The sequence below is a fragment of the Podarcis tiliguerta genome (genome assembly GCF_965153285.1).
Source record: "Podarcis tiliguerta genome assembly, chromosome: 7".
In the NCBI taxonomy this organism is placed as follows: Eukaryota; Metazoa; Chordata; class Lepidosauria; order Squamata; family Lacertidae; genus Podarcis; species Podarcis tiliguerta.
The window spans coordinates 4,433,904-4,451,617 of record NC_139540.1 but is presented as its reverse complement, the minus strand read 5'-3'; the positions used below and the strand labels follow the sequence as shown (position 1 = coordinate 4,451,617).

At 45.4% G+C, this 17,714-nt stretch overlaps 1 protein-coding gene across 3 annotated transcripts in view; it reads left to right on the top strand.

The window, feature by feature from the left end:
- ADGRB1 (adhesion G protein-coupled receptor B1) overlaps nucleotides 1-17,714 on the top strand; it is a 398,279-nt gene that overhangs the window by 154,642 nt on the left and 225,923 nt on the right. For all 3 annotated transcript variants that reach the window (XM_083448995.1, XM_083448994.1, XM_083448996.1), the window contains exon 3: nucleotides 17,325-17,483. In XM_083448995.1, coding sequence (XP_083305121.1) covers nucleotides 17,325-17,483 — 159 coding nt within the window. The remainder of the gene's footprint in view (nucleotides 1-17,324; nucleotides 17,484-17,714) is intronic.

Genomic DNA, 17,714 nt, shown 5'->3' with positions numbered 1-17,714 from the left:
ATAAGATGCCAGAATCATAATGAGTCATCTCCTCAACATTTAGGAGACCAGTGAAAAGGGGAGACCATGTGTGAGGAATATTTGGCCCTGTGGGTGCTGCTGAACTACAACTCCCATCAGCCCTGGCCATTGGGTCCTGGCTGCCGGGGTTGGTAGGAGTTGTAGTTCAGAACATCTGGAAGATGAAAGGTTTTTCATGCCTTGCTTAGACCCTTATCCTCAAACCTCCATCCTTTTCTGCTCCTCCTGAAGATTTGGATTCCTGATCTTGTCTCAGGATCAAAGGATGCTTGTACAGCCTTTGCAAAACAGTCCACCGGTTGCTTGTTTAACAAACTGCAGAACCCATCGCAAGGAATTGGCTGGACCCCTATAACCTCTCTCTCTGTTAGACAGAGAGCATTTTGCTCTCTCTCCTTGGCTGATATCACAGTTCTGCAGCCTGCTTTCTCATTCATTCAAACTACCTCCCGCTCACTGCTAGGAGCAAATGCCATCTATCAGTTTCCTGGCGGTGCTGTCATTCAGATTGTGACAGGCCTCGGGAGGGAGAGCAGGACATAATCTTACAGCTGGTTAAAGAACAGCAGCCCCAAAAGAACTTAACCCTTTGCTTGCCTCCGTTTCCTTCTGCGAGGAAATTTGCCAGGGGTTTTAAGCTTGGAAGAAAAGGAAGCCCAAGGAAAGGGGGTGATTGGTGGAGATGTATAAGATCCTGGAGGGAATGGATAGATAAAAATAGGGAAATGTTTACTGTCTTTCATGGTGTAAGACTTCCCTGTTGTCTTGTGAAACAGAAGGAGTAAGACTGGAAAGAGGAACTTTTTCCATGCATTTGATATGTAACCCATGAAACTCATTTCCATAGGGTCAAGCTATTTGCAGACTAACTCTGGAACTCCTGAACAATGGCTTCTGAGCCCTGTGTCTGCTGCTACACATGCACTGGTAAAGGTAAAGGGACCCCGGACCATTAGTCCAGTCGTGGCCGACTCTGGGGTTGCGGCGCTCATCTCGCTTTATTGGCCGAGGGAGCCGGCATACAGCTTCCGGGTCATGTGGCCAGCATGACTAAGCTGCTTCTGGCAAACCAGAGCAGCACACTGAAACACCGTTTACCTTCCTACCGGAGCGGTACCTATTTATCTACTTGCACTTTGACGTGCTTTCGAACTGCTAGGTTGGCAGGAGCAGGGACTGAGCAATGGGAGCTCACCCCATCGCGGGGATTCGAAACGCTGACCTTCTGATCAGCAAGTCCTAGGCTCGGTGGTTTAACCCACAGCACCAACCGCGTCCCATATGCACTGTTACTTGCCTGAATAAAATTTCAGAATTATAGAATTGTAGAGTTGGAAGAGATCTTCCAATGAAGGAGAACCCAAGGGAGCTTGTTCCACTGTGAAACAGCTCGTACTGTCAAAAAATCCTTCCTAAGCTTCAGCGGGATTCTCCTTTCTTGAGATTTGAATCCATTAGTTCAGGTCCTCTATTCTGGAACAGCAGAAAACAAACCAACTCCATCTTCCATGTGACAGACTTCTAGATATTTGAGATAGCTACCAGACCACCTCTACATTCTATTCCCCAGGCTAAATATCTATTATAAGTAGGAGACCCTGCTTGTGTCTTTCAGGGGTGGGAGTGTGGATAGTATGTTCTGTAAAAGATGCACACAAAATGTGTATTTTGCTGGGGAATGCATTGAAAAGTCACTAGGTAAAGGTAAAGGGACATGTGGCCAGCATGTCTAAGCTGCTTCAGGCTAACCAGAGCAGCGCATTGAAACGCCGTTTACCTTCCCGCTAGAGTGGTACCTATTTATCTACTTGCACTTTGACGTGCTTTCGAACTGCTAGGTTGGCAGGAGCAGGGACCGAGCAACGGCAGCTCTGATTGGCAAGCCCCTAATTTACATTAAAAGGGGTCGTAATGGGATGTCATGGCATGCCAGCTATGAATAAGTCCCATTGAGATGAAAAATGGGACGAAATCAGTTGCTTGACACATCTTTGGCCTGATCCAACAGGGCTATCCTTGTGACAAATGTTTAATAGTCCAAACTGTGGAATTTTAGTTTGTGGCTCAATTTGGTGAGAGGGTTTTCTCAGTTGAGACATTCTGAATTTGTGCACTTTATTGAATGTGATCTCCCCTTTGATTCTCCATTTCAGATCTACCACTTAAAACACACAGGCATCCCAGCTCCCCTTCCGCTCTGCAAAGTGGCCATGATTAGCAACCGAGCCTGGCATGATATGTAGCTGACAGGTCTGGGAGGCGGGAAGGAGTGAGAGGAGGGATAATGGCTGACAGCCCACTTGGTCTTCTGACGTGAAAGGGGAGAGAGCGCTTTCATGTGCCTTTCAAACTCCGCAGTCCCCCTCGCAGGCAAAGTGCTTTGTTCCAGCCTCCCCTGCATAGAGGAGGTTCGGCCTCACGTGCGGAAATGTCAGTAAGGATTTTATTCAATAACCAGGACTGCAGCAATGCTCAAATGCCTCTTGCACGGCATTCTCAGAAAAGAGGGGAAAGTTTTCCGGAATTTAGCTCACAACTGAAGGCAGAATCTCTAGACAATTAATCAGATCGCCTCTCGATCAAATTTGCTTCACTTATATTATAGATATGGCATTATTAAATTGATACACACACACCCTTTCCTACAAGGAATTATTGCAATGCGTCATACGTAGGGCTGCCTCTAAAGACGGTTTGGAAACTTCAGCTGGTGCAGAATTCAGAGGCCAGGTTGCTCACCAGACAGGCAAGACAGTTTGAGCATATTACACTGATCCTGGTCCTATTGCACTGGCTACCAATTAGTTTCCGGTCCCAATTAAAAGTGCTGGTTTTGACCTGTAAAGCCTTAAATGGCTCAGGACCGCAATACCTCAAGGACTGCCTCTTTCAATTTGAACCTACCTGGACCCTGAGATCATCTTTTGAGGCCCTCCTTTGTGTGCCTCCTCCTTGAGAGGTCTGGAGGGTGGCAACGAAAACGGGGCCTTCTCCTTAGTGGCTCCCTTTCTGTGGAATGCTCTCTCCAGGGAAGTTCGCCTAGCACCTTCATTATACACCTTTAGGTGCCAGGCAAAAACGTTGCTTTTTAACCAGGCCTTTGGTTGATTTCATTCGCATCCTATGCCCTTTTAAAATGTGTGGTTTTTGTTGGGAGGGGGTTATTGGGTTGTCGTTTTTTATTTTTATTATATATTTTGTGGTTTTATATCTTGATTTTATTATGTGAAGCACCCTGAGACCCCTGGGTATTGGGTGGTAAAAGGTAAAGGGACCCCTGACCATTAGGTCCAGTCGTGACCGACTGTGGGGTTGCGGCACTCATCTCGCTTTATTGGCCGAGGGAGCCAGCGTACAGCTTCTGGGTCATGTGGCCAGCATAACTAAGCCACTTCTGGCGAACCAGAGCAGCGCACGGAAACGCCGTTTACCTTCCTGCCAGAGTGGTACCTATTTATCTACTACTATTGTAGTAGATTATCTATCTACTTTGACGTGCTTTTGAACTGCTAGGTAGGCAGGATCAGGGACCGAGCAACGGGAGCTCACCCCGTTGCAGGGATTCGAATCGCCGACCTTCTGATCGGCAAGACCTAGGTTCTGTGGTTTAACCCACAGCACCACCCTCATCCCAACATAGGGTGGTATAATAATAATAATAATAATAATAATGAAGCTCACAACAACCCTGCAAGGTGTGTTAAGCGGAGGGGCTGTTACTGCCCCAAGGCCACCTAGCTAGTTTCATGGTGCCACCCGTCATCAGCACCTCACTGCCAGTCTCACACAGTCTTTTGCATGGGCGCAATGTCGCACAGAAGATGGAGCAAGCTTGTTTTCTCTCGTGCTCCAGTGGACTAGAAAATGGTGGGTGTAAATTTCAAGGAAGCAATTTTGGGGCTAAACATTAGGAGACGTTAAGAGCATATCCACAGTGAAACACACAGCTTGGGGAGAGTGCTGGAGGTATTGAAGAAGAAGAAGAGTTTGGATTTGATATCCCGCTTTATCACTCCCCTTCAGGAGTCTCAAAGCGGCTAACATTCTCCTTTCCCTTCCTCCCCCACAACAAACACTCTGTGAGGTGAGTGGGGCTGAGAGACTTCAAAGAAGTGTGACTGGCCCAAGGTCACCCAGCAGCTGCATGTGGAGGAGCGGAGACGCGAACCCAGTTCCCCAGATTACAAATCTACCGCTCTTAACCACTACACCAAACTGGCTCTCAGAGCCTTGGTGACCATGCGTGATGGAAGCTGCTGTTGCGTCCCACAGGCATCTGGTTGGCCACTGTGAGAACAGGACACTGGACTAGATGAGCCATTAGCCTGATACAACAGGCTCTCCTTATGTGTTATGTTCTATACTCAAAACAACAAACCTCTGGTTATGTGAAACATTCAATAAACACACAAGATGTAACCGGCTGTACGGTTGAAAAAATAATATATACTATTCATTGTATTGAATTGTAAATTTCCACAGAAACAGCTCATAAAGTTCAATGAAAAAAGTAGAAGACCCAGTTCATTCTCTAATCAGTTTATGCATAAGTGAAAGTGTCTATTTCACCTGTCTTCATAGAGTCCAACATTCCACACGAAAGGTTGTTACAGTTCCACAGAATCCTTTCACAGACTCTGTTAAAGGGTTCTGTAGAACTGCAACAACCTTTCGTTGAACTTTATGAGCTGCTTCTGTTGAAATCTACAATTCAGTACAATGAATAGTATATATTATTTTTTCAAATGTACAGCTGGTAATTTCTTATGTTCTATACTGGCAACTTGGGGAGAATTCAGGCATCTACCGGGTCTGTGGGACAATATGAGGATGGCATCAAGGGGCTGATGGTGGCAGAGGAGCGATGCAGGTATCTAGTGACATTGCATCACTGCATTTTAATTATCAGCTGCCCAAGGGTCATTATAATCCCTTATGGTGACCCCACGTAGCAGCTTTTACTTTTAGAGTGGCACTAACAAACAAAATCACTGTTTGCATTGTGCTTCCGGGAACTCCTTGTGCTTGTAAGTTCCTAAAGAGAAAATAAAGACATTAGTTGCTGTTGCATTTCTGCAACGATGTACCCATCTGAGCATGAGAAATACATTTGTAACTGTAAACACAATGGACTAAAATTGGAATCTGGTGTGGTCACAATGTGCTCGTCATTTTTCATCCCAAAAACAACAACAAACCCACACCAAATTTGGCTTTTAGGTCTGTACTTTTCTAATCCTCATGTGATTCTGAATTATGCATATTCTGTGGCAGTGATCTAATTAGATCACACACTGTTATGCGTCTTTTGGTTTGGCTGTTTGCCTGGTTTCCCACTGCGCCCCCCACCAGTTCTTCTGCACTTAGGAAATCTGTACTTTGCACCACTTCTGCACAACCTTCCTGCTAGTTGTGTGTTCATGTGTGTTTGTGTAGGAGCAACTAAAATACACTGCCTCTCCCAGTTGCGTGAGACTTGAAGGCATGGAGAAGGGAATTGGTACTTGCTATGAAGGAAGGGAGAGAACCTTGATTCAGTTCACAGTGAAAGGCAAAACTGACTGATTTGCACTTTCTGAAACTATATGCAAACTATCCTTTGAAATTTGCACTTCTCCGGATTTCACAGTGCAGATCTCAAGCCGAGTAAAGTGTGCAAAAATGAACATACTTCAGTAAAGTGTGCATAAAAATGTATTAGTGAAAAGAAAAATGTGTATATTAGGCAAATGTGTATGCAAAATCTGCACTAAAATGATGATGAATTTTCAAGAATACCTTTGGTGGTTGTGGTGGTGGTAGGAAATTGGCGTGATGAAGGAATGTGAATAACCGAACTTACAATTGAAAAAATCAGAAACTTGACAGTTTTATCCAGCCTTTCTTAACATGCCCTTCGCACTTTAACCCTTTCTACTTCCACCTATTTTTAACAATGGAGTTGTGGGTGGACCAATACCAATGGCACAGGTAAAGTAAAGGGACCCCTGACCATTAGGTCCAGTCGTGACAGACTCTGGGCTTGCGGTGCTCATCTCGCTTTATTGGCCAAGGGAGCCAGCGTACAGCTTCCAGGTCATGTGGCCAGCATGACTAAGCCGCTTCTGGCGAACCAGAGCAGCGCACGGAAACGCCGTATACCTTCCCGCCAGAGCGGTCCCTATTTATCTACTTGCACTTTGACGTGCTTTCGAACAGCTAGGTTGGCAGGAGCAGGGACCGAGCAACGGGAGCTCACCCTGTCGCGGGGATTCGAACCACCGACCTTCTGACTGGCAAGTCCTAGGCTCTGTGGTTTAACCCACAGCGCCACCTGTGTCCCTAATGGCACAGGTACCCCAAAGCTAAAAATGGCAGCACGGTAGAACGTCCCTGTTCAGAAGCAGTATATCCCTGAATTCCTGATGCAAATGGGGGGAGGGACAACAACATAAGGGATGGGCTGTTGCTTTCATGTTTGCTTTGTGATCTCCCCAGAGGGATCTGGCTGGCCAAGAGTGGGGGGGAAAGCTCTGATCCAAACAACCCTTTTGCTGGATCTAGCTTTGCTACTCCTATGTTCCAGGAATGATCAGAATCTGACTTCTGTGACATCCTTGCTGAATTTATGCATCCCAATAGCAAAAACGTTCCCATGCATCTCCAATCTTGTTATCTTTGCGTTTGGCTCTTGAAGTTCCACACATGCAAATTAACCCACAGACAATTTGATTTAATTAAGTTTTTTTTCTTCATTTTTAAAAATTAATTTTCATATAATTTAACAAATATGCCCTTAGCATTCTGAGTTCCCATCCTTACTTACATCCATGATGTTTCTGATCAAACCCTTTTATCTACTGCCTTAAAGGTAACACTTATTTCTTCAACATATATCCCACACTGCATTCCTCTATCATACCAGTACATTTCCAAGCACAATTCAAAGTGTTGGTGCTGACCTTTAAAGCCCTAAACGGCCTTGGTCCAGTAGACCTGAAGGAGCGTCTCCACCCCCATCGTTCTGCCCAGACGCTGAGATCCAGCTCTGAGGGCCTTTTGGTGGTTCCCTCCCTGTGAGAAGCCAAGTTACAGGGAACCAGGCAGAGGGCCTTCTTGGTGGTGGCGCCCTCCCTGTGGAACGCCCTCCCACCAGATGTCAAAGAGAACAACAACTACCAGACTTTTAGAAGACATCTGAAGGCAGCCCTGTTTAGAGAAGCTTTTCATGTTTGATGTATTACAGTATTTTAATATTTTTTTGGAAGCCGCCCAGAGTAGCTGGGGAAGCCCAGCCAGATGGGCGGGGTATAAATTATTATTATTATTATTATTATTATTATTATTATTATTATTATTATTCCTTTGCTTATATTTCCAGCCCTGCCTGCAATTCCATTCGTCTGTAATATTTTCCCCAATTTGATTTAAATAGGGACAAATGTGTGTTCAGTTCCAATTTTGACTTTGAGGTCAATGCATATCCACATTCTTTTGAGTAGGAATCCTTCTCTGACTATTGTGAGCTTCTGCCAGCCAGAGTGGACATCACTGGGCAAAATGGACCAATGGTCTGCTTAGAACTGACTCATAAGATAAGCCTCTTCCCTTTGGTACAATTAGGAGAGGTTGTTTGAGACTCCTGAGATTGCTTTAGCCCTTGTGTTCAGTGCACGTTCTTGTTCAATACAGGAGAAAAGAGCTCATGTTGCTTCTCTAAGACGGACAGTGCCCTTAAACCTGCAGGCACCATATAGAAGATCAATAGGAATGGTTGACTTCCCACTTACGCACTGCACGGCAGAGGCTTTTATTCAAGCGACAGTTAACAGAATTTAGCAGATCTGATTCTGTCCAGCAGAGGTCAGTGAGAGCCCACAGTAGCCTAAATAAACACTTATTTACTTGACAGTAAGTCCAAAGCATAGCAATGCAATTAGCTCTTAAAGTGTGCGTGCAAGAGTCGTGGACTTTGTTATTTGTTGCAGTAATATTTATATCCTGCAGAACTAGAGTACTGTGTGCAACTTGACTCTTATGCAAATAATGTAATATATATTTGGGTGTGCTTCATAACATATCCCACACACTGATTTGAGCTTTCTTTAAGCATGCAAGGAAGGGGAGGAACGACAAAGCCATTGGGGCAAAAGTAGCAGGAAAATGGCTTGCATTTTCAGAGTGAGAAGGGACTCATGAAAATGCAGGCCAGATTTTGGCATGCTGTTAATTTAGACTAAGCACCAAGAAGAACTTGCTGATGGTGCAAGCTGTTCACCAGCGGAACAGACTGCCACAGGAAACAGAAGACTCTCATTTATTAGAGCTTTTTGATGGGAATAGCAGCCTGCTTTGGAAGATGGTGGACTCTCCTTCATTAGAGGTGTTTAAGCAGAAGCTGGATAGCCACCTACCAGAGGTGTTTCCTGTATCATCAGCCAGGGGTTTGGCTAGATGACCTTTGAGTTGCCCCCAACTCTATGATTCCATGCTAATTCAGAGAAATCTTTTCTTCTGGCTCTAACCTTTACATAGGCCCTGAAATACCAGCTGCTACAGGGTTCCCATCACCAGGAGGTAGCACTTTAGGCAGGTGGAGGCTCTACAGAGTGTAATGGAAATAATTGCATGAGTTTGCTGCTCTGTTGCCTGATTGCTATAAAGGATGCTTTGAGAGAGTCTCTCTCTGAATGCTGTCTGCTAGTTCCGCAGACACCTCCAGCCTTCATTGCCTCTAGCGTAAGGGATGGTCATGGAATGGGAAGGGTTGGGAGGTGAGATTTCTGACTCCAAGCCAAATCTGACGCTTACAAGTGATCTCCGTGTGACTTCCAGGGTTCTTGCCAGCCCACCAACGTATTGCGCAGCAACCTTGAAATGCCCTTCAGAATCCCACAGACCCAATTAAATGGGATCACGTGATCCTCTTCCCATCCTGACACTTCGCTATCTCCTTCTGTGGCTTTGCTCTCAAGACAATTCATGGAACCAAGGTCACAGAGCAGAGTAATAATGTAAAAAGCCTTGCAAACTGAAAAAAACAAACCACTTGGCTCCAGAGCCTTCTGATCCGCTATATCCCCCAATGGGTTCATTACTACAACTGCTATTCTGCTGTGTTAATAGATCAGCGGTTGTTCCTCTGCAAGCAGCCATTGGGATAAAGGAAACAAGGATTTATTTATTTTTTAAGGAGCGACATTTATTTTGCTCATTTGAAAGCCAGTCAGGCATGCGTAATGCTAATGTAGGCTGTGCTCTGTGTAAGACCACCTGAGGAATAAATGCTTCCGAAGTCTGAGCTGGGGTGCGGGAGACGGTAAGTGAGGAGAGACAATTTGAGCATGACATGTTGAAAGGAAGGTTGATCCTGGAAGATTCAGGGAAGACAGAAGAAAGAACTTCTTCATGCAACACATAGTTCAACTTTGGAACTAGCTCCTGCAGGAGGCAGTTACAGCCATCAACAAAGATGGCCTTAAATAAGATGGCCTTAAATTCATGGAGCCATATTCTGCATCTCCACAATTGGAGGCAGCAATGCTTTTGAATACCAGTTGCTGGAAACCACAGGACGGAAGAGCGCTCTTGTGCTCAAATCCAACTCCCAGGTTTCTGACAGGCAACAGTTTCCCCCCTCTGGGAACAGGTTGCTGAACTAGATGGGCCACTGGCCTGATCCAGCAAGGCTCATTTGTGTTCTTGTTGGGTAAAGTTGACTTAGAGATGCAGGTGGCACTGTGGTCTAAACCACTGAGCCTCTTGGACTTGCTGATCAGAAGGTCGTTGGTTCGAATCTCCATGACGGGGTGAGCTCCCATTGCTTTGTCCCAGCTCCTGCCAACCTAGCAACCAGTGCAAGTAGATAAATAGGTACCACTGTGGTGGTAAGGTAAACGGTGTTTCTGTGCACTCTAGTTTCCATCATGGTGTTCTGTTGCGCCAGAAGCAGTTTAGTCCTGCTGGCCACATGACCCAGAAAGCTGTCTGTGGACAAACACTGGCTCCCTTGGCCTGAAAGTGAGATGAGCGCCACAACCCCATAGTCGCCTTTGACTGGACTAAACCGTCCAGGGGTCCTTTACCTTTACCTAAAGTTGGCTTGATGGGTAGAAGTATCCAAGGCTATACCCCCCCCAGATGTCCTTTTCATAGTACATTCATGATGGTTTCTGCTCATGATGGCATTGGAGCAGCTCCACGAGATCAAACTTTCAAAATTGTTTGCATCTGCAAATGTTTGGGGGCAGACATGCTCCTGTATTTGCAATTGGTGCATGTTCTATAACCTCCTGCTGAAATCCTGTAATGTTTCACACTGCAAATAATAATAATAATAATAATAATAATAATAATAATAATAATAATAATAATAATAATTTATTATTTATACCCCGCCCATCTGGCTGAGTTTCCCCAGCCACTTTGGGCAGCTCCCAATCAAGTATTAAAAACATTACAGCGTTAAATGTTAAAAGCTTCCCTGAACAGGGCTGCCTTCAGATGTCTTTTGAAGATAGGATAGGAAGGATATTTCCTTCACATCTGAAGGGAGGGTGTTCCACAGGGTGGGTGCCACCACCGAGAAGGCCCTCTCTCTGGATCCCTGTAACCTTACTTCTCGCAATGAGGGAACCACCAGAAGGCTGTCTGCGCTGGATCTCAGTGTCCGGGCTGAACGATGGGGGTGGAGACGCTCCTTCAGGTATACAGGACCGAGGCCATTTAGGGCTTTAAAGGTCAGCCCCAACACTTTGAATTGTGCTCGGAAACGTACTGGGAGCCAATGCAGATCTCTCAGAACCGGTGTTATGTGGTCCCGGCGGCCACTCCCAGTCACCAGTCTAGCTGCTGCTGCCGTGTTCCAAGTTGGGTTTGTTTGTGTTTTGGTCTTGCTTTTGTTGTGCAAGAGTGCCTCGCCAGGCAGCAAGCAGTGTGGTAACACTGAAGAAGCAAAAAGGTGGTGGCAGGCATTTATGTGGGTGTAGAGGGACTGTACTGAGGAGGAATGGGGGAGACTGCTGCTCCCTCCTTCTCTACCTCTCAAAGAAGAGGGAGACAGTATAGATTTAGAACAGTGGTTTGAGGAAGGTCAAAGTCCAGAGGCTGCAGATGGGAGAAGCTGGGAAATATTGGGAAAGGATCCGGAAGAAGAAAAAGAGGAAGATGGAGGAGGAGGAGGGAGACAGCTGACAGACTCAGTGTCTTAAAAAGCATGCTCCCCCCCCCCCCCAGTTTCCAGCGAGCATTGAAAGTAGGAGAACAGAAAGCTCAGAGGCAGAAAATACAGATCAGCTGGCACAGGGATGATGTATGATAGGAGAGACAGAGAGGGTCGGACTTTACTCAGAGCAACACCATTATCTAAGAGGCGGCATCATACATCTATCTCTGTGAATATTGAAATAAAAACCTTGGTAAGAACTTCTTGTTTTCCCTTTCTGGCTGCCAGCTGCGAGGAAGGTGGATCGGATTCCTCGAAGCCTAACAGTCAGTGACCGTTCTATCTCTGCATTCAGAGGCTGGAAACCACAGGAGAGGAGAGTGCTGTTGTTTGTGTGTTTCCTACAGGGATCTGGTCAGCCATTGTGAGAACAGGATGCTGGACCAGATGGGTCATTGGCCTGATCCAGCATGCTCTCCTCATGTTCTTATGAAGCACAAGATGCTGAGACTCCTTAAGAAAATAAGAGCCCTACTGAATCAGACCAAAGACCCAGCCAGTTTAGCATCCTGATTCCTACAGTGGCCAACTTCGCACCAAACACTAAACCCGTCTAAGCCAATGAGGATCAGTGTTGTATCCTTTTGTACCGAATTCTGTAGTTTAACTATGCCAGGGGTCAGCAAAGTTTTTCAGCAGGGGGCTGGTCACTGTCCCTGGACTAGACGGGCCATTGATTTGATCCAGCAGTGCTCTTCTGATGTTCCTATCTATGAATTGGGCTTCCACATTCATCCTACCAGTAACCCATGTCATAGTCTTCAAGTTTATGGGATGTTTAAAAGAACCAACCTGGTTGTCCCTAGAAGGTAGGCGGAAACCTGAGGCATTAGGAAGAGGAAAGTAAGAGGAGGCAACTGGGAGGAATCTGTGCCAGGTCTCTCTCACCCAGCCCACAATTCTAGGAGATCTATTAATTCATTCAGAGCAAGTCAGAGCACCTAACCAAACCTCTCTTTATGGTTTTTAATGATATCGTAATGGATTGCGTCGTAAAACATGGGGCTGTTTAAATAACCCATCATTAAGCAGAGGGGCCCTTCTCTGATTGGCAGTCAGCTCCAGTGGCAGAAATGCGTTTTGCTTAATGCTGCAGTATGAAATTGCCTTTTAATGCATCATAGCAATTAAGCGTTTTGCTTAAGCACCAGTCAAAAGGGGGGCTTAGACAGATAAGTCATCCGCTTATCAAAATGGCTGTGTGGGGCCTGGAGCCGCCTCCCGCTCCCCAACCCTCCCCAGCTCACCCACTGGAGGAGGACAGAGAGGACTTTTAATAGCACGGAGTGAAGAGTTTATTAGCCCTCACCTAGTCCGGCGTGTCTGGTTACGGATATGCTATCGATCGGGCTGAGTGAGACATTAAGGGGATGCCATTATGTCAATAGACGTTGATGGCCTTGAAACACAATCCATCTCCTGTCGGGAAGTAGGAGAGACAAGGCTTGTGCGTGCCATTAGAGAAGTCTTTGTTCAGGCAGGGGGGGAAAACTAACCTTCAAGGAGTGAGAAATATACCTTCAGGTTTCTTGAAGGTCAGCTCTTCTCCTGTGCATGAGTAGCCAGTTTTGGATAGAGCTTAAAGCTGCTTTGGTTGCATGTAGGAAGCTGTGGATGTTCTGGCCCATCTAGTTCAGTTTTGTCTACAATGCCTGGCAGAAGCTCTCCTGGGCATGAGATATGGGTTTCTCCTGGTCCTACCTGGATATCCTGAGAGTTGAGGAGGTTAAGGGGTGATATGATAGCCATGTTCAAATATATAAAAGGATCTCACATAGAGGAGGGAGAAAGGTTGTTTTCTGCTGCTCCAGAGAAGTGGACACGGAGCAATGGATCCAAACTACAAGAAAGAAGATTCCACCTAAACATTAGGAAGAACTTCCTGACAGTAAGAGCTGTTCGACAGTGGAATTTGCTGCCAAGGAGTGTGGTGGAGTCTCCTTCTTTGGAGGTCTTTAAGCAGAGGCTTGACAACCATATGCCAGGAGTGCTCTGATGGTGTTTCCTGCTTGGCAGGGGGTTGGACTCGATGGCCCTTGTGGTCTCTTCCAACTCTATGATTCTATGAATGAACCTGTGACCTTCTGCCTGCTCAGCAGATGGCCTTTCCCCAGATATTCAGTTCCAGGCTCCCCACAGGTTCAGAAGTCAGACCTTTTCCTTTATCTCCCACCCCTTCTCCCATTCACATCAAGGGGCAAGCAAGGATATGGGTATTATAAGTAGTTATGGGGTGAAGGGCCTAATTCCACCACTCAGTCCGAAGCCCGCTCCATCCCACTTTTTAGAAAGAATGCACAGAAATTGGCCATTCAAACTGAATGCCTTTGTACGAATTCTGTGCACACCTCTTACATAAAAGTTCAGTTTCCACATTGTGTTTCCCCATAAAATACACATTTTAATGTGTGCTTTTTAAATGTAAAATGCGATTTTGTGTGCGTGCGTTCTTTGCACACTGAAACTGCCTTGCAAAATCCAGCAAAGGTTGCAATCTGATTCTAATCTGCAAGGTCCATCCATCATGAAAAGCAGTCTGAAGAAATGCCTCCTCCATTTCTCCTAGGTATAACTATGTGGTAAAACTATGTGGTAAAATCCTGTAGGAAGCTGATGTAGTGGTGATTCAGCACATGGTCAGCTGGCCTACAGAGGTGTCAGATTGGTAGATGTTGGGGAGGATGTCTATCTAAAACAGGTTTCCTCAACCTCAGCCCACCAGATGTTTTTGGCCTACAACTCCCATGATCTCTAGCTAGCAGGGCCAGTGATCATGGATGCTGGGAATTGTAGTCTCAAAACATCTAGAGGGCCCAGGTTGAGGAAGCCTGGTCCAAAATATTTGGGAGGCAAGACACTTCAGTCTCTAGTCAAAATTAGGGTTATTGCCTGATTAAACAAATTGTAGATGATCAATGCAGTCAATGAAATTTACATACCTTTTCACTTTTCTAAAACTATAGTTTGCAATGTGGGGGAAGTCATTTGTTTTTTGGGTGATAGATGCATACCCTGCAGCAAACGCTGTCCTAGATGGGTCAAGCCCTCCTAGAAGAACAGAATCATAAAGTTTGAAGGGACCTCAAAAGTAACTTTGCTGATTCTGCTATAAGCATCCTTATTAGGTAGACGTTTCACCTCTCCTTATAAACTCTCCTGTTTCAGATTGAACAAGGAATGCCTGTTTTAAGATGGTGACTGCCATCTCCAGGTTGTTGGACTCCATCTTTCATCATCCCCAACAAGCATGGTCAACAGTCAAGGATGATGGAAGTTGTAGTCCAGCCACAACTGGGGATAGGTGGGAAAAGGTTAGCCACCGCCTATAGGTTAAAAGTTGCAGCCCTAGTATAAATGAGTGACTGTTTCCAATCAGGGAATGGATGTTTGGACCTGTGTAGGGTGAAGTCCAATGTTCTGATCCTAGAATAGCTTTTGATCTTGCAGAGGCATCTGCAAATGAAAGAGAAGTCAATTTGGTGCCCTCAAGATGTTGATAGACTACAACTCAACATCATCCTTGATAATTGACCATGCTGTTTGGGGCTAATGAGGGGTGTTTCAAAAGCAACAGATGGGCACTACCTAAGGGAGGCATTTTTCTGCAGTTCTGCCTCCCCCAGTGCCACCATCTAAACCAATGATTCCTGAACTCTTTTGGACAGCCACCCACTTGGTTCCATAAACTCATCTCCAGAGCACCTGACCCTACCCTATAGAAAACATTATTCAGTGGTGGCCCTTGTTTTGTTAGCTCAAAAAAACTGAACACGAGCGAGGTCCCAACTAGAGAAGAATGGCAACTTAAACTGATAGAATATGCACAGCTTCCAGATCTAAGGTATAGAATAAGAAAACAAGAAGAACATTTAAAAGAAGATTGAGAAATGTTTATTGAATATATGGGAGGAAATTGTGTACATTTGAAAAATGTTGGCAGCATTAAGATAAATTCAACAGCACAAACAAGGTTTTTATTGGATGTAATAATGGAATATGGGATGTGGGTGGCGCTGTGGGTTAAACCACAGAGCCTAGGATTTGCTGATCAGAAGGTCGGCAGTTCGAATCCCCGCGACGGGGTGAGGTTCCATTGCTCGGTCCCTGCTCCTGCCAACCTAGCAGTTCAAAAGCACGTCAAAAGTGCAAGTAGATAAATAGGGACCGCTCCGGCGGGAAGGAAAACGGCATTTCCGTGCGCTGCTCTGGTTTGTCAGAAGCGGCTTAGTCCTGCTGGCCACATGACCCGGAAGTTGCATGCCGGCTCCCTTGGCCAATAAAGCGAGATGAGCGCCGCAACCCCAGAGTTGGCCACAACTGGACCTAATAGTCAGGGGTCTTTTTACCTTTACCTAATAATGAATGGTTTAGTTTATGTAAAATATGCAGGGATTTATGATATGCAAAATGAACCATGGAAAGAGAAGAACATTTTATGGTTGTCTAATCAGAGAAATTTTAATTTGTGTGTGTGTGTGTAGAGAGAGAAAGATAAAGAGAGCATTATTCAGAGGAGCAGATTTCGCAACCCACCAAGAAAGATAACAACACAATTAAATTCGAAAGAGTCACGATTAATTGCACACCTATTCAAAATCCAATTAAAACCATTTAGTTTAATTAATTCAACAAAATTAATGAACTCGACCCACTGATACTGCCCACTTTTATCTCCCACTCCCCACCCCCAGGTATTCACACCGTTCTACCCAGTGGTTCTGATGCTCTGGAACAGATGCAGGGGACACAATGGGAAGGGAGAATCACACAAAACTGCCTCTGCTTCTCTTACGTTGGTGGACACAGATGCTGAGTTAAAAGCTATTCCTCGAGCAGGACGGCAGCACTGGATTTTCACCCGCCGTCTAGAGTGCTGAATAATGCAGCCAGGCAGTTGGCGTATCTCTCCCTCTCCTCGCTCCCATCCCTACCCCGCCATTTAAGGCCAAAAGAAAAGAAGAGAAAATTGGGGAAAATTCTGAGCCAGCAGCTGGGAGGAAGTGCTCTGAATGAGAAGTGTTTGCATGTGCATCTGGGGAGGCGGTCATTTGGTCTTCTGATTTCGCCTCCTCTTAGGAAAACAAATGTTGTCTTCCACAATAATAACTTCCCATCTTTGATTGCAAGGATTTTGAATGAATCCCGGGAGTTTGTCGATTTCAGCTATTCATGAAGGCAGCAAATGTGATTCTCAGACTCTTCCCTTCTTGTTGTCATCAGCTGTTGCTGGATCATAAGGAAACCACAGCAAGGCTAGATCTGTCACTGGATTTCACCTGGATTGAAATTCAGAATAGATTTAGAGGTTCATCATCATCATCTTTTTTCCCATCACTTGGTAGTCACAGAAATATAGGACTCATCCAGTGATGGACTGTACTCAGCCCTGGAGTGCATGGTGAAATGAGAGCGAAGAGAGCTCCTCTGAGCATCTGCAGAGAGCAGTTTCGTTTGCAATGAAGAACCACGGTGCTTCGCTAGTTCAGCTAGGATGAGGATTAGACATTACCCACCAATGATGTATAGTGTCTTAACTTTCAGAATATTTAGAATTAGCCAAATTGACAGATATTATAAGACAAAAACCAAAAATCGAAGTGAAAAAGGAATGGGAACGTCTAAATGAATACCTTAAAAGCCAAGGTTCGAGGACAGAAATCTGGCTGAGTCTGGAATAACCTCGTGAAGTAAAAGGATAAGAAAGAGGGATTTATATCTAGATGATAGGATAGAGATGATAAGGAAAACAGGAAGACACAGTGAGAAATAAAGGAGGTGCTGTGGGATTGGTGGAAGTCAATGTTTGTTTAGTGTTTATATTATTAACTTGTAAGATATGGATTTTTTTTTGAATGTTGGTTTTCGTGTTTTGTGTATTGTCACTTTTCGATATTTTTTGTGTTGTGTGGAAATTACTAATAAAATTTATACTTAAAAAATAAAATAAAATATAGTGTCTTGAAATGGAGGGTCCATTTCTGAATGACACTGTGCATATGTGAAGCAAACAAACATGGAGGGGGCAATGGTGGCCGTGTCTTGAAGTTCAAAGCACGGCATCTGAGGCTTTTCTTTTTCTTTCCCCCTGGCTGGTCCTCAGGTGGTTGGAACCCATGGTCGCTGTGGGGAGAATGCACCCGGGACTGTGGAGGAGGCCTGCAGACTCGCACCCGGACCTGCCAGCCCCTTCCGGACGATGGCATCATCTGCGAGGGAGTCTTAGAAGAAGGCCGGCTGTGCAACAGGAAAGCTTGCAACCGTAAGTGGCTTGTGTTTCCAGCTCACCACAGTCATGATCCTGACAACTGTGCAGAACTGTTGCTCACATTCAGGCCCCATTAAGGTTTGCACCGGACTGTGGGTTGTGTCCAATAAAATCATCACATTGGCAGAAAGACTTCTGCTTGCACAAAATAAGTTTCCCTTCCCTTTCATCTCCTCATGCACCCTTCCCCAAATTTGCTGTGGAGGATGGTAGGAACCTCCAGAA